This window comes from Oryctolagus cuniculus, chromosome 17 (assembly GCF_051225735.1).
Source record: "Oryctolagus cuniculus isolate XC-2025 breed Fujian yellow rabbit chromosome 17, ASM5122573v1, whole genome shotgun sequence".
Lineage (NCBI taxonomy): Eukaryota > Metazoa > Chordata > Mammalia > Lagomorpha > Leporidae > Oryctolagus > Oryctolagus cuniculus.
Genome location: NC_142883.1, coordinates 968976 through 993208, shown reverse-complemented (window position 1 = coordinate 993208; position 24233 = coordinate 968976). Strand labels below are relative to the sequence as shown.

The following is a 24233-nucleotide window of genomic DNA, read 5'->3' as shown; positions in this document are numbered from 1 at the left end:
GTCCTGTGCGGTGCTGGGTGGGGGGCTCGTGTCCTGTCACTGGAATGGCCCAGGCAGCCGGGACCTGACTCCGGTGCAGCTCCAGGGCCCAGGGGGCCCAGCCACGCACGTCCTCTCATCTGTCCCAGAACCCCCTGGCAGACTCCCCACACAGGGTCCTGGACACTTGTCCCTGAAATACGGGGGCAGCAGCGTTTGGGCCACGGCAGATGAGGCTGAATTGCTGTTGTTGAAAGCTGTCTGACAGGCAGAGAGGGAGAGAGGTCTTCCATCTGCTGGTTCACTCCCCAGACAGCCACACGGCCAGCGCTGGGCCAGGCCGAAGCCAGGATCCCGGGACTTCGTCTGGGTCTCCCACGTGGCGGCAGGGGCACTTGGCCATTACTCGCTGCTTTCCCAGGTGCATTAGGTGGGAGCTGGATCAGAAGCAGCACCGTGGGGACCCCCAGCCCTTGGCCACGGGGTGCCAGCACCGCCCTCTGCACCAGGCCGGCCCGGGGCTGTTCTGTCCAGAGCGGCCCTTCCTGCACAGGGGCCTGGAGCCTCGCTGTCCACGCAGGCGTCCCTGTGAGCGGCTTCAGGGTGGGAGGCCTTCACCCCCTCCGCTGGGTCCTCCAGGGACACAGCAGCCACAGCCTGACACGGCTGGGAGGCCCGGGGCCGGGGTCAGAGCCAGGATCCAGAGCACAGGGTCCCCTCTGGGCCTTCCTTGTCCAGAGCCTGGGCCAGCCTGGCCCGAGGCAGAGCACGCAGAGGTGGGCAGGGCCAGCACGCGGCCCGGCAGACCCGCAAACGGGCAGAAGCTGGACCGAGCAGAGGGGCGGCTCTTCCACCAGGCCTCCCCAGCATACTGGACAGGGCAGGGAGACGCAGGGACCTCCCACCTGCTGTTTCACTCCCCCAACGCCTGCAACAGCCAGGACTGGGCCAGGCCGAAGCCAAAGCCCAGAACTCAGTCCAGGTCTCCACGTGGGTGGCAGGGGCCCAGGTACTGGAGCCGTCACCTGCTGCCCGCAGGGTGTGCCTGGGAGCTGGAATCAGGTGGAGCTGGAACTCAACCCAGGCATTGCGGGCAGCGACCCAGCCGCTGTGCCGAGCGCCTGCCCTGTCCTGCCCGATTGTGGCGGGTGGCTTCCAGGTCTAGGGACGGCCCCCACAGCCACTGTCCAGCTTGCCGGCGGCCAGGACTCTGCCCACCACGAGCACCCAGTGTCCTGCGGGCCCCTCAGCCCACAATGCTCAGTGAGTCTGGCCTTGGCTGGAGGGGGGCAGTTGGGGCCTGGGGCAGACGTGTGGGCTGGAGGGGGCAGTTAGGGCCTGGGGCAGGCGTGTGGACTGGAGGGGACAGTTAGGGCCTCGGGCAGGCGTGTGGGCTGGAGGGGACAGTTAGGGCCTCGGGCAGGCGTGTGGGCTGGAGGGGACAGTTAGGGCCTCGGGCAGGCGTGTGGACTGGAGGGGACAGTTAGGGCCTCGGGCAGGCGTGTGGGCTGGGCCGGGGTCTCTGCTTGGACAGGTGTTCTCTCAGGGGAGGGGTGACTGGGTACTCCCCACCCTGAGGCCCGGGAATTCACTGCCCACACAGCACAGGAGCCTGCGTGGGCCTGGAGTCCCCTCCCCTCCTGGGCTGCAGGTCCCACCGACAGCCAACTTCACTTTGCCCTCGTGCCCAGGCCTGGAGGCTGTTGGGTACGTGAGGAGGGTCCAGGCCTCTGGCAGCAGCCACAGAGGTGGACAGGAAGACCAGTCTTGTCCCCACAGGGCCTCCTGTGCCTGTCCTGGAGTCCCGGGTCTTGGTCCTCACCTGGGTACCCCCAGATGCCAGCCAGTCCCTCACGTCCACCTCACCGTCCCCGCACTCAGAAACCGTCCACACCCCTTGTGAGGGCCCCGCAGCTCCTCCCGCCTCCAGGGCTTCCCCAGTTGCCGACTTCATGTGTCAGCTTGACGTCAGTCATGGCGCAGGGCGCCCCCTTCCAGGCCGAGGGGCCTCCCCAGCAGACTGCCCTGGACTCCATCTGCCTCCTCTGAGCCACAGCCCTGCCCGCCCACCCCGCCCCGCCCGCCCCGCAGGTGCGACTGCCAACCTCGACTCCGAGGCACTTTCTTCTACCAACCCCTCACCTGTGTGCACGTGTGCGTGTGGCCGCTGGTTCTGCCGGAGAACCCGGACTCCCCCCAGCCCCCCAGGATCAGCCCAGCTGACTCGCTGGGAGGGTGGGGGCTGCAGGGGCCGGCGGCCCTGCCACAGCGCGGCGAGCCAAGCAGCCAAGCCCCGCTTCAGGCCGGCTATCGCGCCCCTCCCCAAAAGCCCCTGCCCCTGCTCCCCCGGGGACCTGAGGCTGCAGGGCGGCTGCCCGGCTGTGCTTTGCACAGACGAAGTCACCAGGCCAGGCACTGGGGCTGGAAACCCGTTTATTTAACCGCAGGGCTGGGAAGAAGGTGGTGCGTCCAGGGTGGGCGGCACCCAAGTGTGCAGGGGCCGCAGCAAGGCCGCGAGGAGCCCCTTCTCCCTGTCTAATGGGACCACCAGAGCGCGGCATCCGGCCAGGGCCCCTCTGCTGGGCCCTGCATGCCTGGGACCCCTGTTCCTTCTGCCCAGGGCAGGGTCCCCTTGGGAGTAGAGGGCAGGAAGAGCGGGGGGGACTGGCCTTCATCCTCCAGCCTTCCCAGAGGGAACCCTGGGCCTGTGCACTCGAAGGCCAAGCCCAGGCCCGATGCTGGGGTGCAGGGGTGAAGGCCCTCTGGGCCGAGCTGCAGGGGAAGCTGCTCCTGACTGCTGGGTTTGGGGTGGAAACGGAAGGCGGGGAGGTTGAGGCTGGAGGATCCATCCCTGTTGGGGGCTCTCATGACCACGGGGAGCCCCAGGGGAAGTGACACGCCCCCTTCCTGGCGCTGAACTGGGCTGACCCTGGCCTTGGGGCTGGAGACCCCCTCCAGGGCAGGAGCCTGCAGCCAGAAGAGGGAGTGGACGGCAGGACAGGGGGCAGCCCGGAGGGTCAGTCCTTCTTGTCTGCCAGTGCCAGACTGTGGGGCGGAGGCTTGGTGTGGCCAGATGGGGACGGCGAGGCCACCGCAGGGGAGTCCAGTTTCACCTTGTCCAGGACAGTTTTCTTGATGGCCGCTGGCGAGACCGTCTCCTGGTCAGCCATGGACTGCAGCTCGCTGGGGAGGCGGCGAGGAGTTAGGCCCGGGGCCGCCTCCCTCTGGGGCCGCCACCCTCACCTCAGCCCCAGGCCCTCACTGCCCGGCCATGCAAGCTGTGCTTGGAGGCCAGGCCCGCGTGGAGCCATCACAAGTCTGCCCGTTTGGACCACAGAGCCGGCACTGCGGTGAGAAACTCTCCCGCCATCCTGCCCACCTGAACTCGGGACAGCGTGCCCAGTCCTGGCCGCACCTGGGGCCAGGTACGGGGCCCCAGGTCATGTCACCTGCACTGTGCGGGCCCCAGGTCATGTCACCCGCACTGTGCGGGCCCCAGGTCATGTCAGTACCCGCACTGTGTGGGCCCCAGGTCATGTCACCTGCACTGTGTGGGACCCAGGTCATGTCAGTACCCGCACTGTGCAGGGCCCCAGGTCATGTCACCCTCACTGTGTGGGGCCCCAGGTCATGTCACCCGCACTGTGCAGGGCCCCAGGTCATGTCAGTACCCGCACTGTGCGGGGCCCCAGGTCATGTCAGTACCTGCACTGTGCGGGCCCCAGGTCATGTCACCTGCACTGTGCGGGCCCCAGGTCGTGTCATCTGCACTGTGTGGGCCCCAGGTCATGTCACCCGCACTGTGTGGGACCCCAGGTCATGTCAGTACCTGCACTGTGCGGGGCCCAGGTCATGTCACCTGCACTGTGCGGGGCCCAGGTCATGTCAGTACCTGCACTGTGCGGGCCCCAGGTCGTGTCACCTGCACTGTGCGGGGCCCAGGTCATGTCACCTGCACTGTGCGGGCCCCAGGTCGTGTCACCTGCACTGTGTGGGCCCCAGGTCATGTCACCCGCACTGTGTGGGACCCCAGGTCATGTCACCTGCACTGTGTGGGACTCCAGGTCATGTCACCTGCACTGTGCGGGCCCCAGGTCATGTCACCTGCACTGTGTGGGACTCCAGGTCATGTCACCTGCACTGTGCGGGCCCCAGGTCAGGTCACCTGCACTGTGTGGGACTCCAGGTCGTGTCACCTGCACTGTGTGGGCCCCAGGTCAGGTCACCTGCACTGTGCGGGACTCCAGGTCATGTCACCTGCACTGTGTGGGACTCCAGGTCATGTCACCTGCACTGTGTGGGACCCAGGTCATGTCACCTGCACCCTGCGGGCCCCAGGTCATGTCACCCGCACTGTGTGGGGCCCCAGGTCATGTCAGTACCCGCACTGTGTGAGCCCCAGGTAGTACAGGTTGTGTCACCCACACTGTGCGGGCCCCAGGTAGTGCAGGTTGTGTCATCTGCACTGTGCGGGCCCCAGGTCATGTCACCTGCACTGTGCGGGACTCCAGGTCGTGTCACCCGCACTGAGACGCTGCCGTGCCTGCTGCTTGTCTAACTTGCTTGGGCCAGCAAGGCCAGGGAGAGCGTGGTGTGACCAGGCCCACAGGGCTCCCGTCCCCACCCGACTGCCCCCGGCCCAGCTCCCGGCACGCGGTCGGGCAAGAGGAGGCCTCAGGTGCACACATGGACACGCCTCCTCACAGGACATGGGCGGAGGTGGGGACCTGCCCACGGGGACCCTGGGGACCCTGCGGCCCCTCCTAGCTCAGTACACTGTGGGCGGGGCTGCGGGCAGCGGGGCCCACCGAGTGCGGGTGCAAGAGGCCTCCACGGCGTTGATGAGCAGGGAGCGGAAGCCCCCGCTCTCCAGCACGTGCAGGGCGTGGATGGTGGCCCCGCCGGGGGAGCACACGTTGTCCTTGAGCTGGCCTGGGTGCTGTTCTGAGTCCAGCAGCATCTTGGCTGCCCCCTGCAGCCAGAGACGGGGTGGGAGGGTGGGTGAGGGGGGGGCTGTGACAGCTACAAGGCCCCGCCCCCAGCCGTAGAACCTGCCAACTCCCCCCCTCCTGGGGCCGGCCAGGACCGACCCCCACCGCACTGACCAGGAGGGCCTGCGCCCCAAGGCGGACGGCCAGGCGTCGCGGGAGCCCCATCTTCACACCGCCATCAGCCAGGGCGTCCAGGGCTGTGAAGGCCTGTGGAGGAGGTGCCCTGAGCCACCGTCCCAGCCTCTCCCCCTTCCCCTGGGCCGGGAGCAGGCAGGAGGTGGAGGGGGCAGTGGCCGGCCCTCAGCCTTGGAGCCCGGCCCGCCCAGGGCCCTGAAGTCCTGGGACTGGCCCCGCCCACACCCCGCCCCCAGCCTCACGTAGGCGGGGCCGCTGCCGCTGAGCCCGGTGACGGCGTCAATCAAGTCCTCCTCCACCTCCGTGCAGAAGCCCACGCTGCCCAGGAGCTGCTCCAGGAGCCGGCCGTCCTCCACCTGGGCGTGGGTGCCCGTGGCGTACACGGTCACCCCCTCTCGCACCAGCACGGGCGTGTTGGTCATGCAGCGGACGACCCTGGGGGCCGGCCGGAACACCCGCAGCTTCTGGAGGAAGAATCAGCCCATTCCGGAGGGGGCAGGGGCTCCCGACGCCTGGGCGCGCCCCGCCCCCTGCGCGCCCACCTTCTCCACGGAGCTGATGGTGACGCCCGCGGCGCAGGACACCACGATGTGCCTGTCCTCGATGTGGGGGCCAACCTCGTCCAGGATGAAGGGGATGATGTGCGGTTTCACGGCCAGGAAGAGCACGTCGCTGTGCCGCACCGTCTCCCTGTTGTGGGGTGTCAGGCTCACCCCCATCTTCTGCAGGAGCACCGGGGCTGTCTGGCCTCGCCTTGGCCCCCCCCCCCCGCCCCAAGCCTGGTGCAGAAGCTGGGGTGTGGAGTGGAGCGTGGCTGGGCAGCCCGGGCATGGTGCCGGACGCCCCTCAACAGCCCCACCCACCCAGGACCGTGCAGACGTCCTGCTCTAAAATGTGTCCCTTTCACAGGCCACAGCTGGGGCCCTGCCCCCCTGGGCTGCAGCCCTCAGGCACAGCTGGGGAGGGACGCCCGGACCCTGGCACCTGAAACCCAGCATAGCAACCTGCAGCTGGGGTCAGCCCCCGCTGCGGCCTCCGGGCTGTGGCCCCACAGGCACCACTCAAACTTCAGCCCCAGCAAAGACACACCCTCCCGTCAGCAGGACCCCTGACCACCCCCGGCTGCCGAGCAGGAGGGAGGCCCAGGGTCCCCTCAGCAGAGCCCCTACCTGGCCCCGGGCCGTCAGGGCAGGCCTGAAGGACCCACTGTCTGTCCCCCACCTACCCTGAGGGCAGAAACCGTGGCCAGGTCCATGTCTGGGGAGCTGGCCATTATCTTGTGAGCAGCCAGGACGCCTGCGGGGGACAGAGTTCCTCAAGACCAATTCCGCCTCCCCCCACCCCATCTCCAGGAAGGAGAGGGAAGAGACGGCAACGCCTGCCCAGCCCGGACCTGGGGCCCCTTCCGCCAGTCCTGCGCCTGGGCCTACCTGCTGTCGTGAAGCCCTTGGCCAGCGCGAAGGCCAGCTGGCCAGCCCCAATGAAGCCCACGCTCATGGTGTCTGCGGCCGCGCGACCACCCTCCCAGCTGGCACAGGCTGTTTAGAGGCAGCTGCGGGAGGAGACGGGGACCGACAAGGACGGAGAGCAAGGAGATGGACAGACAGCGCTGGGCCTGGCCGCTCCTCCGGCGGGGGCGCCCCTGCCCGCCCCCCGCTGCTCAGACGTCCCCAGATGCTGGACCACCGCCCCGGCCCCGAGGTGGGTCCCCGCTCTGCTGCCCAGGGTCCCGAACCTCCTGGAAGGCAAGCGGCCGGGAAGAGGGAGGCAGCCCCGCCGGAACCCCCCACCCCGCCCGCAGCCGAGCAAGACCCCAGCTCCACCACCTGCGCGCTCTGTCCCGGGCAGCGCCGCGCCCGCCACGCGGCACCCACAGGCCCCGCCTCCCCAGGGCCCGCCCTCCCCAGGATCAGCCAATCGTCGGTGCCGCCGCGGCGCGCCGGCCAATTGGGAGGCGCGGCCGGCCCACGCGGCGGTTGCATCATTCCCCGGCAGGCGGGGTCCTCCGTTCCCAGCGCGCGTCCAGCCCGCAGCCCCGCGCCTGTCCCGGGCGCCGGTGGACGCCTCCGGGCGCCTGTCCTCCGTCGGCTCCCTCGGGCGCAGCGCCCCGTGCTCTTGGGGCGTTTCCGAGCCGGGCGCTCGGCAGGGAGAACGGGGCGCGGGTCGGCTCCCCGGGGCGGTCTGGAGGCGGTTCCGCGGCAAGGTGGGGGCGAGAAGCCAGGGCCCTGGACGAGCCTCGCGCCCGGTGGCTTTTCCGTTCTGCGTCCGGAGCTGACCAGCGGCTGCTCCAGACGCGGACTGGACGGGGCGGGCCTGCGGCGGTCCCCTCACCTGGCTCCCTTCTCCTTTCTTGGCCCCCGACGACCGCTGCCGACGCGGGGAGGTGGCCCCGTGGGCACCGCGGCCGCCCGTTCGTTCAGTCGTCCTCCACGGTCAGTGCGCGAACCCACAGCTGAAGCCTGGAAGTTCCACTACACTTTTTTTTTTTTTTAAACACTCATTTATTTGTATTTGAAAGGCAGAGTTAGAGAGGGGGAGAGATTGGTCTACTCTTGCTCTTAGCCAAAAGGTAGAAAAAGGATGAGAGAGAGATCTTTCATTTGCTGGTTCACTCCCCAAGTGGCCACAACAGCTGGGACTGGGCCAGGCAGCCACCAGGAGCCTACAACTCCACTCAGGTCTCCCACGTGGGCACCACTGCTCTCCGAGGTGCACCTGCAGGGAGCTGGACTGGGGACAGAGCAGCCACAGCCAGGATTCTGACCCATGGCTGCACGGGATGTCGGCATCCCAGGCCCCAGCTCGCCCCCCTGTGCCACAGCACCAACCCCTCTGCTGCACTCTGAGGACAGAACTCCCTACCTGGGTGACTTTTGTCCCGGTGGTAACAAGCAACACCTCTGCTAACCAGCTGAGCCAGCGAGGGTGGCCTGGCCCCAGGGTGAGCCTCCTGCCTGAGCTCCCCAGCCCGGGGCCCCTTCCCCTGTGCTCTGCCAGGGCCCTGAGGTCAGGCAGGTGGTGACGGGTGGCTTGGTTCAGAGTTTTGTTTTGTTTTTTAAGATTGATTTTTTTATTTGAAAGGCAGAGTTACAGAGAGGCAGAGAGAGAGACAGAGAGAGAGAGGTCTTCCATCCGCTGGTTTACTCCCCAAATGGCCACAACGGCTGGAGCTGAGCCTATCAGGAGCCAGGAGCTTCTTCCAGGTCTCCCACGTGGGTGCAGGGCCCCAAGGACTTGGGCCATCCTCCACTGCTTTCCCAGGCCACAGCAGAGAGCTGGATCGGAAGTGGAGCAGCCGGGACTCGAACAAGCAACCATATGGGATGCCAGCACTGCAGGCGGCGGCTTTACCCGCTGCACCATAGCGCCAGCCTCTGTTTCAGAGTTTTGGCCAGCGAAGGACAGAAGGAGGCAGGGTCCCCTTTGAGAGCCGCACAGGCCTCCCGTGAGCCAGCAAGGGCAGGGTGTGGCTTCTTTGCCGCCTGGTGTCGTGCCCTTCCTGCCATCATCCGGGACTCAGCACCTGCCTGCCCCCCCAACCCCTGCAGGTCTACCGTGGACCCTAGAGCACCTGCCACTTCCAGTGGCTGACGGGGGTCACTGGTTTGCCCCACCCTGTGTGCCTGCCCCAGTGGCTGGCAGGGGTCACTCCCCTTGCCCTGCACAGCCTGGCTTGGAGCGCTCAGAGCCCTTTGCCCAGCCCCAAGCTTGGGGTCCCTGGAGACCCGAGTGGGCGTGGCAAGGGTTGAGGGCCTCTCAGGCAGAAGGCCCACCTGGCTGAGCCACTCTGACTCTCACCCACCGAGAGAGAGGACACTGCCCACCCCTTCCTCAGGACACAAGGCTCAGCCCCCCCCCCCCCGCCCTGCCCCGGAGCCGGCACGCCACTGGCCACTTCCTCCCTCGGCCAGGCCGTATTCCAGGCCAGGAGGTGCAGGTGGCACAGCCCGCTTGGCGGAGACTGCGTAGTTAGAGCCAGGTGCAAGTGAGCATTGGCCTTTATTTCCTGCTCAGGGGCCAGCTGATGGGTTGAGGAGCTACGGAGCTGCGGCCCACCCACCTGGGGCTCTGGGTGGACACAGGCCGGCTCTGGGCTGGGCCGGGCTGGGTTCTTGCGCTGGAGCAGGCGGCTGGAGCGCGGAGGATGATGGCTCTGGTGGACACGTGGGAGGCGGCTGGTGCCCAGGGTGTGTGTCTCGGTGGCTCGCTGCTCCCCGAGCCAGCCACCCTGAGCCCGCAGCAGGCGCGTGGTGGAACCTCTGTGTCGGCGGGCGCTCCGAGTCGGGGTGGGAGCCCAGCTCCTCCTTGGACGCCGTGTCTCGTGGGACCCTGCTGGCCGTGGTGCCATCTCTAGCCACCGCACACACCGCGTGCTTCTAATGTGTGCAGCCACAGCGGCACTCCCTGGAGGTGGTAAGCCCTTCCGTGAGCTGGCACAGCCCCCGGGGCAGGGCCCTGTGCCGCTGGAAGACCCTGCAGGGACGGCCCTGGAGCTGGGATTCCCACACTCCCCCTCCCCCCGCTGGCTGGCCCCTTGACACCCCTGGAGACCCCAGCCCGAGTGGCATCTCCAGACAGGCACGGGCATCCCAGGCCATTCCCTAATCCTCAGCCTCGGTGTCTCCATCGGCAAGGTGGACACAGTGGCACCTGCTTCACAGGTGTCCCCTTATCACAGTGACCAGCATGCAGCCCAGAGAGGGCAGGAGAAGGAGAGATGGAGAAGGAAGCACGTGGGGCTGGGGCAGAGATAGAGGTGGACGTGGAGGCCCTGGAGCCGCCTGAGGGGAGGCGCCTCCATGCAGCCCCGCGCAAGGCCCCCTCTGTCCCTGCCCGAGCCCAGCTGCAGAGCAGTGGCCTCGCCCCTGAGCCCCGCCCCTCCCCTGCTTGCTCCTGCCATGTCGGTTCATCCAGTCACCCCTCCAGGGCCTGCAGCCCCCGGCCGGGCAGTGGAGCTGGGCAGGTGGCACTTGCCAGGCTACAGAGTGGGCACGAAGCGGATCCTCTGGGAGTAGGCGAGGTCGGCGATGTAGAGCAGCAGGTTGACGTAGGTGAAGATGGCCACCACCAGCTGGCTGTCCCACGGGCAGCTGCCCCGAGGGCAGTCCCGGGGCCGCCCCGGCTCACCATACTTGGGGTCGAAGCAGAAGACGGGCCAGATCACAGCAGCACTGAGGTACAGCAGCACGGCCAGGAAGGTGTAGACCACGACCAGGCGGTCGAAGGGGCAGCCCAGGCCGCCCGTGAGACCCGTCACGCTCAGCACCACCACAGCCACCGTAGCCAGGAAGCACAGGCTGTAGACGGCCACGCACCACTGGGTGGCCACGTAGCGCCCATAGTGGGTGTCGTGGACCAGCGCCCCAAAAATGATGCAGGCCACAAAGGCCTGGACGATCTTGAGGAGCCCCGACACCGTGGCCATGTAGCTGGCCACCTGGCCAGGCCGGGCCCGCGTCAGGGCCACCTCCGCAGCGTAGGCCAGGAAGAGGAGCCCGGCGAAGACACTGGCCGCCAGCCGGAAGTCCCTGGCCATGCAGCCGGCGGGCTCGGGCGGGCACTCCAGCCGGGTGAAGTACAGCGGGTACAGGACGGCAGCCGTGGCGCTCAGCAGCGTGGCCAGCATGGCGAAGGCCGCCGTGAAGTTGCCCCAGGAGAGGCGCAGGCAGCCGTGGAGCCGGGTGAACTCACAGGCTACCACCAGCAGGGACAGCGCGAAGCAGAAGCCCCAGGCAGCCATGCAGAAGGTGCCCTGGGCGCCCGTGAAGCCGCCCCGGTGGGCCACCAGGCTGAGGGTGGTGCAGCCGAAGGCCAGCTGCAGGACGCGGGCCGTGCCCACGGGGGACGTCACGGCACCCAGGTGCAGGTACCCACCCCCGGGGGGCTCCATGCTGCTGCCCATTCTCACGCGGTGCCTGTCCCCTGCGGCAGTGGCGGGCGCCGGCAGCCTGCGGCAGCGATGACAGTGGTGACATTGCAGCAGGCAGCCTCTGCCGCCTGTGCGGGGCTGCCCCCCCCCCCAGCACTATAAATAGACAGCAGCCATCAGAGCCCCGGAATAGCAGCCCGCGTGCCAGTCCCACCTCTGGGACATCCGACCCCGGCCCCTGCCGCGTCCTAGGAGGCGCCCCTGCCGGCGCCCTTAACCCTTTGGCTGCTGGCACCGCCCTGCTCCACGGCTGCAGCCGCTGCATCTCAGTGTCCTCGCCTGGCTCCGGGGAGGGGGAGGGGAGAGAGCAGAGGCCTGGAGACCCCCACAGGGTCACCCAGCTCGAGCAGTCTCTGGGGGAGGGCGGCCAGGGCCTCTGGGCGGGGCGGGTGCCCTCTGCCACTCACCCACCTCTCCCTGCGGCTCCCAGGGGCTTTAGGAGGACCCGGCTGTCTTCCTCCTGGGCTCGGAGGCCGCGGGGAAGGGGCAGGGGAGCAGCCGCCTGGCAGCCTCCTCACTGCGCCCAGGGGCTCCGTGGGGGCGTGGGCGGGGGCCGGGGAAGCTCTTACTTGTCTCTCCTGGGCATGTGAACACCTGGGGGAAGTCTCCTGTTTTTATTTTCTCTTCAAAAGCTTATTTTATTTTTTTATTTATTTGAAATGCAAAGATAAAGACAGAGAGATGTTTTAATTTTAAAACTTTTAAGATTTATTTTTTCTTTATTTGAAAGGCAGAGTGACACAGAAAGACCAAGAAAGACCTTCCAACTACTGGTTCACGCCCCAAATGCCTGCAACAGCCTGGGCTAGGCTGGCTCGGGCCAGGAGTCCAGCACTCAGTCCAGGTCCCGTGTGGGTGGCGGGACCCACTGCCTCCCAGGGTCTGCAGCAGCATGAGGCTGGAATTGGGAGTGCAGCGGACTGGAACCTGGACACAGCGGTGTGGACTCACCCACGGCCAAATGCCTGCCACCCTTCTGATTTTCAACAGAAATATCATTTATTTATTTATTTATTTATTATTTTTGTTTATTTGAAAGAGTTATAGGTAGAGCCAGAGAGAGAAAGAGAAAGAGGAGAGAGGTCTTCCATCCACTGGCTCACTCCCCAGATGGCTGCAATGGCCGGAGCTGCACTGATCTGAAGCCGGGAGCCAGGAGCTTCCTCCAGGTCTCCCACGCGGGTGCAGGGACCCAAGGACTTGGGCATCTTCCACTGCTTTCCCAGGCCACAGCAGAGAGCTGGATTGGAAGAGGAGCAGCCAGGACTAGAACCGGCGCCCACATGGGATGCCCACACAGCAGGCTGGGGCTTTAACCTGCTATGCCACAGTGCTGGCCCCTCAACTAAAATATTATTTAATTCTATGCTCTGGACCCAGTGCCGACCCCGTGGCCCGGCCCCAGCACCGTCCTTGTGTTGCCCGGCTCCTGCTCTGGCTCCTGCAGCCCCACTGGCTGGCTGGCTGATTGTGAGTGGGACGGACAGGGCCACGCCCCTCCGGAACCTGCACACCCAATCACTCCTGGGAGTTTAGGGCCAGCCGCCGTCTGTTTTCCCACCCGTCCCCAAGATACTTTTTTTTTTTTTTTTTTTGACAGGCAGAGTGGACAGTGAGAGAGAGAAAGGTCTTCCTTTTGCCGTTGGTTCTCCCTCCAATGGCCACTGTGGCCGGCGCACCACGCCAATCCGAAGCCAGGAGCCAGGTGCTTCTCCTGGTCTCCCATGGGGTGCAGGGCCCAAGCACTTGGGCCATCCTCCACTGCACTCCTGGGCCACAGCAGAGAGCTGGCCTGGAAGAGGGGCTACCCGGACATAATCTAGCGCCCCGACCGGGACTAGAACCCGGTGTGCCGGCGCTGCAAGGCGGAGGATTAGCCTATTGAGCTGTGGCGCCAGCAGCCCAAGATACATTTTATAGCTTCTTTCTTTTTATAATATTTATTTATTTTAAAGTCAGAGAGAGAGAGAGAGAGGAGATCTCCCATCTGCTGGTTCACTCCCCAGATGGCCGCAACAGCCATAGCTGGGCCAGGCTGAGACAGGAGCCAGGAGCCAGGAGCTTCCTCCAGGTCTCCCACATGAGTGCAGGGGCCCAAGGATTTGCACCATCTTCCACTGCTTTCCCAGGCCACAGCAGAGAGCTGGATCGGAAGTGGAGCAGCCGGGACTAGAACTGGTGCCCATAGGGGATGCCGGCACTGGGGGCAGTGGTCTTACCTGCTATGCTACAATGTCAGCACCTATAGCTTTCTTCTTATCATTACAACTATAGTAGTATATAATTATTTTTTAAATGTATTTGACAGGTAGATTTACAGACAGTGAGAGAGAGAGGCAGAGAGAAAGGTCTTCCTTCCGTTGGTTCACTTCCCAAATGGCCGCCACGGCTGGCACTGCGCCGATCCGAAGCCAGGAGCCAGGTGCCCCCTACCGGTCTCCCACACGGGTGCAGTGGCCCAAGCACTTGGGCCATGCTCCGCTGCCCTCTTGGGCCACAGCAGAGAGCTGGACTGCAAGAGGAGCAGCCGGGACTAGAGCCCAGCGCCCGTATGGGATGCCGGCGCCACAGGTGGAGGACCTTAGCAATTTGTCTGACAAAGATTTAAGACATTTTATAGGTTTTAAAACATTTTGTTGGGGTGCCGGCACTGTGGCATAGCAGGTAAAGCCACCACCTGCAGTGCCGGCATCCCATATGGGCACCAGTTCTAGTCCCGGCTGCTCCACTTCCGATCCCGCTCTCTGCTGTGGCCTGGGGAAGCAGTGGGAGACGGCCCTGCACCCTCCTGGGAGACCCAGAAGCTCCTGGATTTGGATCAGCCCAACTCCAGCCGTTGCAGCCATCTGGGGAATGAACCAGCAGATGGAGGACCTCTCTTTCTCTCTCTCTGCTTCTCTGTAACTGCCTTTCAAATTAATTAATTAATTAATTAAATCATCTTCTTTTTTTGTAGAAAAAAGAACCGCCTTGCCGGGATCCGGTTGCGTGTGGCCTTTGTTACGGAAGAGGCTCCACCCTGTGCGTTTCCTGACGTGGCCTTTGTGAAGAGGCCAGGTGAGGGTTTTGTAGACAGATTTTTTTGGGAAAGATTTTGTTTATTTATTTGAAAGGAGGAGGAGGAGAGAGAGAGAGAGAGAGAGAGATCTTGCATTCACTGTTTTTCTCCCTGCGTGGCCACAGTGGCCAGGGCTGTGCTTGGCGTCAGACTCCCACGTGGATGTCCATGGCCCAAGGCCCTCCTAGGCCATTGGCAGGGAGCTGGACTGGAGGCAGAGTGGCCAGGACATGGGTGAGGTGGCAGCTTGAGCCCCTGCGCCCCAGGTAGCCTGCCTTAGACTGCAGGGGACGTCTGTGACGGTGCCTGCGGGAGCTTCGGCCGGCTGGCCAGGGTGTCGGCCCCAGAATGTGTGCCTGAGCGCCCTGGCAGAGCTCCAGGGTCCTGGCACGGCCTGGTGCCCGCCGTGGGCAACGCTCGCTTTGAGCATGCCCCTCACTGGGATGCCCTGCTTGGATGTCAGCCCTTCGGGCCTGTGAGGCAGCGGCTGGACCCCGCCCGGGGAGGGTGCCCCCCTCTGCGTCAGGTGCTTCTGACCCACGCCGGGGTCCCTGTGGAGGAAGCTGGCTCCCTCTCCTCGGCCTCTGACCCCCTCAGTGAGACTTCAGCTCAAGTTCATGGCTACGCAGCCAGCTTGCTGTTTCCTTTTTTTTTTTTCTTTCTTTTTTTCTTTTTTCTTTTCTTTTTTTTTTTTTTGACAGGCAGAGTGGACAGTGAGAGAGAGAGACAGAGAGAAAGGTCTTCCTTTGCCGTTGGTTCACCCTCCAATGGCCGCCGCGGCCAGCCCACCACGCTGATCTGATGGCAGGAGCCAGGTGCTTCTCCTGGTCTCCCATGGGGTGCAGGGCCCAAGCACTCGGGCCATCCTCCACTGCACTCCCGGGCCACAGCAGAGAGCTGGCCTGGAAGAGGGGCAACCGGGACAGAATCCGGCGCCCCGACCGGGACTAGAACCCAGTGTGCCGGCGCTGCAAGGCGGAGGATTAGCCTAGTGAGCCGTGGCGCCAGCCTTGCTGTTTCTAAAAGCTGTTTATTTATGCAAAAGGCAGAGTAACAAGACAGGGAGAGAGATCTTCCATCTGCTGGTTCACTCCAAGGCTCACCACAGCCAGGGCTGGGCCAGGCAGAAGCGGGTGCCCGGAGCTCCTTGCTGGTCTCCCATTGGATGGCAGGGACCAGGACTGGGGCCTCACCCACTGCCTCCCAGGTGCATTGGCAGGGAGCTGGGTGGGAAAGAGGGGGGACTCCATCCCAGGCTCTCTGACATGGGATTCGATGTCCCAAGCTGTGGCTGCCCCTACTGCACCCCGACACCTGCCCCCAGCCGCCGTTGGTTAACCACACAAACTGTCCTGGAGCCCCCCACCGCCTCTGCCCAGCCTTGGCGTCTCCTTCCTGCCCCCCTCACTCCCACCCAAGGCCAGGAGCTCAGAGTGCCTGAAGCTGAGGTGTTTCTGGGAAGCCGGGGGCAGGTGGGAGGCGGCCACAGAGAGGGCGGGGAAGGCTCTGTAGCTCACCAAGCGCAGGGCCGGGGGCGGTTCTGAGTGAGGACGATCCTGGGCCTTCCTCCAGCCCCATCCTGGGAAGAGCCCCCAGGGATGGGGACCAGCCTCTGCCCAGCCACTTCGGAGTGAGGGAGCCGAGGGTGGGACGGAGCCACGGCCAGGGCGGGTATCCTTGGCGCAGGAGGGTGCTCTCTGTGAGGACCGTCCAGGGCTGCAGCCCAGGCCAGCGCCCAGGAAGGCAGATGCACACCTGGGCTGCGGACATGGACGCCCACCCAGCAGCACCACCCACTCGGCATGGCCACCCCCCATTGCCCCAGCTCTGCCCTGCGCGTGCAGGGGAGAAAGCGCGGAGAGACAAGGCCCTGAGCCCCTGCCTGGGCTTGCTGTGTCCCCTCCCCGAGTCGCTGCCCGGGATCTGAGAACAGAGCTCAGCAGGGTCAGTTTCCTCCGCGGCGCCCACGGCCGGGCTCCCCTGCCCAGGGTGCTCCTGGTCCTCCCCTCCCCGAGGCCCCGCCACCTCTGCCTGGTCGCCCCGGGAACAGCTGCCTGGCTGGGCGGCTGCTTGCGGGGCTGGCATCCCAGGTGGGCGCCAGTTCTGGTCCCGGCTGCTCCACTTCCAATCCAGCTCTCTGCTGTGGCCTGGGGAAGCAGTGGACGATGGGACAAGTCCTTGGGCTCCTGCACCCATGTGGGAGACCTGATGAAGTTCTAAGCTCTTGGCTTCAGGCTAGTCCAGCCCCAGTTGTAGCCATTTGTGGAGTGAACCTGCATATGGAAGACCTCTCTCTATATAACTCTCCCTTTCAGATAAATAAATACATCCTTGTTTTTAAAGATGTATTTATTTATTTGAAAGTTAGAATTGCACAGAGAAGGAGAGGCAGAGAGAGAGAGAGAGAGAGAGAGAGAGAGAGGTCTTCCATCTGCTGGTTCACTCCCCAGTTGGCTGCAACGGCCAGAGCTGCGCCGAAGCCAGGAGCCAGGAGCCAGGGGCTTCTTCCTGGTCTCCCACGCGGGTGCAGGGGCCCAAAGACGGGCCATCTTCTACTGCTTTCCCAGGCCACAGCAGAGAGCTGCATGGGAAGTGGAGCAGCCGGGACCAGAACTGGCACCCACATGGGATGCCGGCACTGCAGGTGGCAGCTGTACCCACTACGCCACAGTGTCAGCCCCAAATAAATCGGGGCACCGGATTCTGTCCCGGCTGCTCCTCTTCCAGGCCAGCTCTCTGCTGTGGCCCGGGAGTGCAGTGGAGGATGGCCCAGGTGCTTGGGCCCTGCACCCCATGGGAGACCAGGAGAAGCACCTGGCTCCTGGCTTTGGATGGGTGCAGCACCAGCCATAGCGACCATTTGGGGGGTGAACCAGTGGAAGGAAGACCTTTCTCTCTGTCTCTCTCTCTCACTGTCTAACTCTGCCTAATAATAATAAAAGAGATTTATTTATTTATCTGAAAGGCAGAGTTACGGAGGCAGAGAGAGAAAGGAGCGTTCACTGAGCCTTCTCCGGCCGGGGTCAGAGGTCGGGAGCCCTTGGCCCCGCCCATGCCCTCACCCACCCCCCCAAAGAAACACAGCTGCAGCGTGAGGCTCTTTTGTCATCTTTTTTTTCATTATTTAAAAAAAATATGTTACAAAACAATATCATTCATCATAGAGTTCTTATTTTCCTTTTTAAAAAATTAAAGTAATAAAAAAGTCACTTTATAAAATAATACAAAAGGGCATGATTGGCGGGGCTGGGCTGGGCGGGGCTGTCCCAGCCAGGCTGGGGATCCAGTGCTTGGTCTCCGGGCGGGGCCGGCTCCCCGCGGGGCGGGGCCGGCTCCTCGCGGGGCGGGGCCGGCTCCCCGCGGGGCGGGGCCGGCTCCTCGCGGGGCGGGGCCGGCTCCCCGCGGGGCGGGGCCGGCTCCCCGCGGGGCGGGGCCGGCTCCAGGGCGCCCCTAGCGGGCACTGCTCAGCAGGCCCAGCAGCTTGCTGGGCTCCAGTCCCTGCTGCTGGGCCACGGCCTGCACGTCGAAGCCCATGTGCATGAGGAACTGGGCCACGCTCATCTCCTGCCCCGTGAACTGGTCCCGGATGGTGGGGCACGAGGGGTTGCAGTGCGGCCAGGGGCAGCTGTCCACCAGGCGGGTGGGGCAGCCCTTCAGAGGGGCTCTGCCCGCCTTGTGGTTCTCCTGCAGGCTGCGGTCCCAGCAGTGCAGCGCCCGGGGCAGCGAGGTCCCCTTCACCTGGACCTCGGTCCAGTGGCTGCAGACAGACAGAGGCAGGCTCAGCAGCCCGGAGGGGCCGGGCCGCAGCACGCCCTGCCCGGGGTGGGGGGGGGGGCTGGACACCGACCTGCGAATGATGATCTCGTGGGACAGGCAGGCGGGCGCAAAGCTGGCCCTGGCGGGGAGACAGCCGCTGTGAGCCTCATGCCCCCTGCCCCGCCCCGCCCCCTCCCTGAGGCTCCCGCTGCCCCTCGACCCTGCCCTCTGCGCCCCAAGTGCCCTCTCCGAGCGCCCCTTGTCGCGGGCGGCAGCCGGAGGCGGTGGGGAGGGAGGACCCCAGGCATCTTCTGAGGCCTTGGCCCCTCGGAGGGGCCGCCCCCACTCACGGCACGTCTCTGAGCGTCTCGCGCAGCTCGCGGCCCAGGTTCTGGATGTAGAGCCACTGCCCCTCCTGCACCGGCTGCCCCGTCAGGTGCACGTTGTCCACGGTCAGCTGGGCCTCGTCAAACAGCCACTGCACCACGAACACCGGGCCTGGGGGCGGACACAGGGCTGGGGGCGGGCACCGGGCCGGGGGCGGGCCCAGGGCTGGGGGCGGGGCAGCCGGCCAGGGGATGGGCCCAGGGCTGGGGACGGACACAGGGCTGAAGGCGGGGACCGGGCCGGGGGCGGGCCCAGGGCTGGGGGCGGGCCAGGGCTGGGGACGGACACAGGGCTGGGGGAGGGCACCGGGCCGGGAGGCGGGGCAGCGGTTCAGGGGGCGGGCCAAGAGCTGGGGGCGGGCCAGGGCTGGGGACGGACACAGGGCTGGGGGAGGGCACCGGGCCGGGAGGCGGGGCAGCGGTTCAGGGGGCGGGCCAAGAGCTGGGGGCGGGCCAGGGCTGGGGACGGACACAGGGCTGGGGGAGGGCACCGGGCCGGGAGGCGGGGCAGCGGGCCAGGGGGCGGGCCAGGGCTGGGGGCGGACACAGGGCTGGGGGAGGGCACCGGGCCGGGAGGCGGGGCAGCGGTTCAGGGGGCGGGCCAAGAGCTGGGGGCGGGCCAGGGCTGGGGACGGACACAGGGCTGGGGGAGGGCACCGGGCCGGGAGGCGGGGCAGCGGGCCAGGGGGCGGGCCAGGGCTGGGGGCGGACACAGGGCTGGGGGCGGGGACCGGGCCGGGGGCGGGCACAGGGCTGGGCTCCGGCCGCCACCCGCGTGGCCTCCCTCTGAGCAGGACCCTTCAGTGTGACCACGGCCCCCTTGCCCTCAGTGTGGCGCAGTGAAGGGCCCCTCCCAGGTACAGGGCAGCCCACCACCCTGGGGTGACGGGACCAGGGCTTTCAGAGCTGGAAGCAGTAGCAGCAGCCCCCGTCAGCCTCGCGGGCGGGGCTGTGTGGTCTGGCTGGACCTCGGACGTCCAGGGGTGGCCGTGGCAGGCCCACTCACAGCGCAGCGTGGGGTAGACCTTGTAGCCGAAGAAGCAGTTCCACTCCTCGCCCTCCTTGAACTGGCGCCGGCAGCGCTCCGGGACCACCCCGTTCCAGTACCTGGGGCCACGGCTCAGGTCAGGCCCGGGAGGGCCCTTGCCCCAGCCCCCACGCCCTCGCCCCAGGCCCCGTGCAGCCACCTGATGCCGCGGCGGATGGCTTCCGTGGGCGCGCAGGTGACGGTGTCCACACAGCCCGTGCGGCGGTACTGCTTGTTGTCCAGGAACCAGCCGGAGTCGGCCAGGCCCCGCACCTGGATGGACGGGTGGCCCAGCGCCTCCAGCTGCTCGGCCACGCGGTCCACGTTCAGCAGCACCCCGGTGCCCCCAGCACTGCAGGGAGGCCGACCGTGAGGCCAGGTGGCCCCGGGGCTGCTCAGCCCCCAGCCTGCGCCCGCTGGAGGGGCAGGGGCCCTGGCGCGTCCTGAGTGGACACGTGCCCCGTTCACGGTTCAGGGGCAAGGCCTTCCAGGACCTGGCTCAGAGCCAAGGCCGGCAGCCGCCCTGCTTCCACCGTCCGGAGCTGGTCCCCTCCCCCCACCTCAGTTTCCAGAGCGTCCATTCCTTGCCTGCCAGCCGCAGCCACCAACGGGAGTGACCCCCGCCTACCAGGACCCCCGAGCAGGCAGCCCAGCGCTGGTCTGGACGGCTCCCAGTCGCCGAGCTCTGGGACACAGGTGCTGGCTCCAGCCCCTCCCCCTCCCTCTCCCCTGCCAAGGCCGGGCCTGGCGAGAGGGAAGCCGCCGGCGCTGTCCCCTGGCGGCCGCGGCCTCGCCCTCCCACGCCCGCGCCCTGCGCACCTGCTCCCGGCCAGCAGCAGCACTTTGGCCCCGCCGAGCCCTCTGCCCAGCAGCTCCCGCACCACCTCCTGGATGATGAGCGCGCCCAGGAAGGCGTAGCCGTCTGCGCGGAGGGGCGTGGCTTCAGCTGCAGGGAGGGGCTTGGGGATCTGGGAGGGGCGGGAGGGGCTGGGGTAGACGGGGGCGGGAGGAGGAGCCAGTGCGGGAGGCAGGCGGGGACCCTCCCCCTCCTCTGGGAAGACCCGGAGTGAGGACCCCGTCCGGGCCAGGCCGCGCGCCCGAGCAGGGGGCGGGAGGGCGCGCAGAGGCGGGGGACTCACTCTTCTCGGATTTGGGGGAGGCCCCACTCCACACGTCGCTGGAGCAGTAAGGAACGAAGCTGTAACAGAGAGACCCTGAGAGCCGCGCAGGAAGGCCCCGCCCAGACAGGACCCCCGCCCAGGAGGGCCCCCCTTACACCATGTAACAGAGAGACCCTGAGAGCCGCGCAGGAAGGCCCCGCCCAGACAGGACCCCCGCCCAGGAGGGCCCCCCTTACACCATGTAACAGAGAGACCCTGAGAGCCGCGCAGGAAGGCCCCGCCCAGACAGGACCCCCGCCCAGGCGGGCCCCCCTTACACCATGTAACAGAGAGACCCTGAGAGCCGCGCAGGAAGGCCCCGCCCAGACAGGACCCCCGCCCAGGCGGGCCCCCCTTACACCATGTAACAGAGAGACCCTGAGAGCCGCGCAGGAAGGCCCCTCCCAGACAGGACCCCCGCCCAGGAGGGCCCCCCTTACACCATGTTGGCGTTCCACCAGTGCGGGTTCTCTTCTGGCTGTGAGGACAGGATCCCCGTGCCTGGGGGGGGGGAGGGGAGACTGTACAGGGGTGGGGGCAGGGGAAGACGGCTGTGCACCTCCCCCCGGCTGTGACGCTGGGGGGGCATCAACCCCTGGGGGCCGGAAACCAATGTGCGAGAGGGGAATCCGGGCTGGGGGCTTCCTCCCGACTGACCTGTGCGAGTGCGCGGCCAGTCCTTGGAGCTCATGAGGCGCCGCATGGTGTCGTACCTGGAGTCACAGCTCTCGCGGCTGAAGCAGTACCAGCCACCTGCGGGCGGTCTGCGGGCTCAGGACCGCACACCCCGAGCGGCCCGGCCCGCCCCGCCCCGCCCCGCCGCCTCTGGCCCCGGGACGCACCTTCCAGGAAGAGGAGCCAGCGCCGACTGCCCTTGGACTCCTTCAGGTAATATCTGCGCGGGAGGACGCCCGAGCGCGGTCAGCGGGACTGCCGGCAGGGCGCCCCGAGTCCCGCGCCGCGCCGCGCTCCGGGCCCCAAAGGGTGGCTCCACCTGTCGTGGCCTAGCGCGCGGCGGCCGCACGGGGGCGCCCGCGTCCAGGCCCGCGCACAGCGCCCCTGCGGGGCCGCCCGTCCCGGGAGGGGGCGCTCGCGGGGCGGGGACGGGCCGCGCGGGGCGCTGTGGTCCGTGGAAAATCCCCACGGCCCGCCTGGCATGGGACCCGCGGTAACCTCGGCTCGGAGGACGTCGCGTTCCCCTGGGCTGTCGTCGAGGCCCCGCGCGCAGGGGCGCCCCCGCCTCCCACCTCGCGGCTCCCCCTCCTCCACGTGCGTCCCGTGTCCCCGCCCCGTGCCCCTGCAGCCGGGGCCGGCTCCCCGGTGGTCCCCTAGGCTAGGCGCGACAGGGCTCTCCCCGCCATCCGCCCCCCGCCCCGGGGGTGGCCTCCTGACTGCCGTCTCCCCGCCCCGCACCCAAGGACCCGAGCAGCCAGGCTGGGCACCGGCGGTGGCCGAGGGGTCAGTGCCCGTGCTGGGCGGCGGCCAGGCCGGCAGGCGCTGCTCCCCCGCCCCGGGCGGCGAGTTTCGGAACTGGGGCCTAGCGAGGGGGCGAGGGGCGAGGGGGCAGGGGGGCGGGCTCGGGCCCTACCCGGCCGGGCTTCCGTCGTTGCAAGTTACGGACGTGTTGAGCAGGAGGTGCAGGCGCAGGTCCTCGTTTAGCTGCTGCGCGGAGCAGGGGTACAGGGACTGCGCCAGGCTCTTGACCTGCGCCATGAAGCTGTCCATGTTGCCCTCTACGGCCGTGAAGTCCAGCGGGAAGCTCTCCACCGGCTGCCCGGCCCCCGGCGCCGCCTCGGTCTGCTGTGCGGGCGGCGGCGGGGGCGGCGGCTGCTGTCCGCGGCGCCGCCAGGTCTTCCTGGCCGCGCCGCCCCCGGCCCAGTGCAGCAGGCCGAGGATCAGCAACAACACGCGCACCCCTCGGCCCATGGCCGCGACAGTCGGGCCCGCGGCCACCTGCGGAGAGCGGGCGGCCTTGAGGCGGCGGCGGCGGGGGGCGCGGGCCGGGGGCGCCGCCGCGCCTGCCTGCTGGCCCCCCGCGCCGCGCACCGAGCCTGGCCGGGGAGGCGCGCGCGGCTCGGCGTCGAGGCTCCGCGGCTCGGGCTGGGCGCGCAGCGGCCGAGGGCAGCGGGAGGTCTGGGTGCGCTGGCTCCGGCCCGCGCCAATGAGCGGCGGGGGCTGCGGCGGCCCGGGTGCCCGCGCGTTAGATGTGCCGCCGCCGCCGCCGCCGCCCGGGCTGGGCGCGGGGGGAGGGGGCCGCGCTCACTGCTTTCTTGGCGGAGGCTTTGCCTTTTCTTCCCAAACCGCAAGCCTGACCGAGGGGCCTGGACTACCCCGCCGTGGCCGCCGGAGGCGCTCCCGGCCCGGCTTCGTGGGGGGCAGCGCGGCCCGGCGGCCCCGGCGGCCCCATCCACCGCGGCCAGCCCGGCGCCGCCGCCGCCGCTGCCGCCCCCGGGGCTGCTGGAAGGGGCGGCGGCGCCGAGCGAGGCTTTTCCGCGCCGGGGGGCGCTGCGCGCGGGGCGCGGCGGGGCCGGTCCCGACGGGCCAGGGGGCGCGGGGCGAGCGCGCTCACCTGCGGCCGCCAGCGTTCCTCCGCCGCCCACCGTCCAGGGCCAGAGCAGCCCGCGGGCGCCTCGGACCCCGGCCCGCATCCCTCCCCCTCCCCTCAACAGCCCAGGGCCCGGCGCTCACCGCGGCGCGCGCGGGCGGCCCCGTGGCCGGGCTCCTCGGCGTCGCTCGCCCTGCGCCGCCCGCTGGTGCGCCGGGCTCGGCTGTGCTCCCCGTCTGGCGCTGGCGCGGAGCCGCCAGGGACTTTTATCCCGCGGGGCCCCCGGGATCAAAGCGGCGGCGGACACAGGGCTGCGCGCGGAGGGGCCGGCAGTGGCGGCGCCGGGGCCTCCGGGAGGAGCGGACAGGTGTGGCGCGAGGCCCCGGCGCTCTGTGCCACCCGCGGGAGGGCCCCGGCGCCGCGGGGGAGTCGCCCTGGCCCGCGCCTGAGCGGGCACGTTCGGGGCGGCTCCCGGAGGCTCCGGGGCCGGAGGGGCGCGGGGTGAAGCCCGGGCTCGCCCCTTGCGCCCTGACCGCCGCGCCCCTCTCTCCCTGCCCCGCCGCCATCGACGGATGGGGCCGAGGGTCCCGGGAGCTGCCCGCTTGGCCCGGGCTCGGTGACCTCGGTGCACTCTGGCGCCTTGGCGCCGTCTCCCCGCCCTCCCCGCCGGCCTCTCCTCCGGGTGCCAGGGCTGCGGTCGCTGGACCCCGCGAATCCGCATAGCGTTTGCTGGGGAGGCTGCTTGGCGTGCGTTCCCCCATCTCCCTCCGCGTGCGCACAAATTGCGGCTCGCTGCCCTGTCTCCCCAGCGGTATCGGCCGCAGCCTGGGAGGGTCACTACACCCATAGGAAAGACAGAGAACAGGTTCTGCCTCTTGGGACGTGAGTCCAGACGTGGGCGGGGCTTCTGGAGCCCACCTGGTCGTTGGGGGCAGTGGGGAGGGCGCCTCAGCTCCTGGCCGGAGATGAGCGGTGGCCCCAGTAGCTGCCTCCTCTGAGAGCCCCTCGCCCTGCCTGCGTCCTGGCCAGTCCTGGGCCTGGAGGAGGAAGCCACACCCCCACCCCCACACAAGCCCACATGCAGGGCAGGTGTGCTGGCTCTGCTGACGCGGTGACCTACCGTCCAACGCCCTGGAGGCCGGCCGCGCCGCCTGGGAGCCGGGCACCACGGAGTAGGCGGGCCGGGTCAGGAGCTCTGTCCACTGCGCAGAGGCCGCCCTGCCCGGAAGCTGACAGGAGCCAGGGTCTGGCTAAGCTGTGCACGGGT

At 67.8% G+C, this 24233-nt stretch overlaps 3 protein-coding genes and 1 long non-coding RNA gene across 8 annotated transcripts; all 4 read right to left on the bottom strand.

The window, feature by feature from the left end:
* Window positions 1-2395: 2395 nt before the first annotated feature.
* PYCR1 (pyrroline-5-carboxylate reductase 1) lies at window positions 2396-7001 on the bottom strand. 3 transcript variants are annotated; one of them, XM_070060127.2, is made up of 8 exons: window positions 6932-7001; window positions 6536-6657; window positions 6331-6401; window positions 5648-5827; window positions 5348-5569; window positions 5085-5177; window positions 4788-4951; window positions 2396-3162 (listed from the first exon to the last, which is right to left on the bottom strand). In XM_070060127.2, the coding sequence occupies exons 2-8, from the start codon at window positions 6600-6602 to the stop codon at window positions 2997-2999; spliced, it is 963 nt and encodes a 320-aa protein (XP_069916228.1). In that variant the 5' UTR covers window positions 6603-6657; window positions 6932-7001; the 3' UTR covers window positions 2396-2996. The 3 variants fall into 3 exon arrangements, with proteins under 3 accessions (XP_069916228.1, XP_069916229.1, XP_089174700.1); XM_070060128.2 differs by lacking the exon at window positions 6932-7001 and adding an exon at window positions 6841-6929; XM_089318574.1 differs by lacking the exon at window positions 6932-7001 and having other exon boundaries at window positions 6536-6736.
* A 1145-nt stretch (window positions 7002-8146) lies between these two features.
* On the bottom strand, window positions 8147-11134 carry LOC149121053 (uncharacterized). 2 transcript variants are annotated; one of them, XR_016224397.1, is made up of 3 exons: window positions 11014-11111; window positions 9166-9509; window positions 8147-8380 (listed from the first exon to the last, which is right to left on the bottom strand). It is a non-coding gene; the product is annotated as an uncharacterized LOC149121053 (long non-coding RNA). The 2 variants fall into 2 exon arrangements; XR_016224396.1 differs by lacking the exon at window positions 8147-8380 and having other exon boundaries at window positions 9086-9509; window positions 11014-11134.
* MYADML2 (myeloid associated differentiation marker like 2) lies at window positions 9086-11048 on the bottom strand. Its single transcript, XM_070060129.2, has 2 exons — window positions 10076-11048; window positions 9086-9505 (listed from the first exon to the last, which is right to left on the bottom strand). The coding sequence occupies exon 1, from the start codon at window positions 11005-11007 to the stop codon at window positions 10084-10086; it is 924 nt and encodes a 307-aa protein (XP_069916230.2). The 5' UTR covers window positions 11008-11048; the 3' UTR covers window positions 9086-9505; window positions 10076-10083.
* Window positions 11135-17196: 6062 nt separating the features above from the next.
* NOTUM (notum, palmitoleoyl-protein carboxylesterase) lies at window positions 17197-23231 on the bottom strand. 2 transcript variants are annotated; one of them, XM_051828435.3, is made up of 12 exons: window positions 23110-23231; window positions 22010-22374; window positions 21264-21316; window positions 21079-21174; window positions 20862-20922; window positions 20401-20459; window positions 20081-20183; window positions 19422-19613; window positions 19241-19341; window positions 18199-18346; window positions 17940-17987; window positions 17197-17849 (listed from the first exon to the last, which is right to left on the bottom strand). In XM_051828435.3, the coding sequence occupies exons 2-12, from the start codon at window positions 22345-22347 to the stop codon at window positions 17543-17545; spliced, it is 1506 nt and encodes a 501-aa protein (XP_051684395.1). In that variant the 5' UTR covers window positions 22348-22374; window positions 23110-23231; the 3' UTR covers window positions 17197-17542. The 2 variants fall into 2 exon arrangements, with proteins under 2 accessions (XP_051684395.1, XP_051684394.1); XM_051828434.3 differs by lacking the exon at window positions 23110-23231 and having other exon boundaries at window positions 22010-22642.
* Between the last annotated feature and the right edge of the window lie 1002 nt (window positions 23232-24233).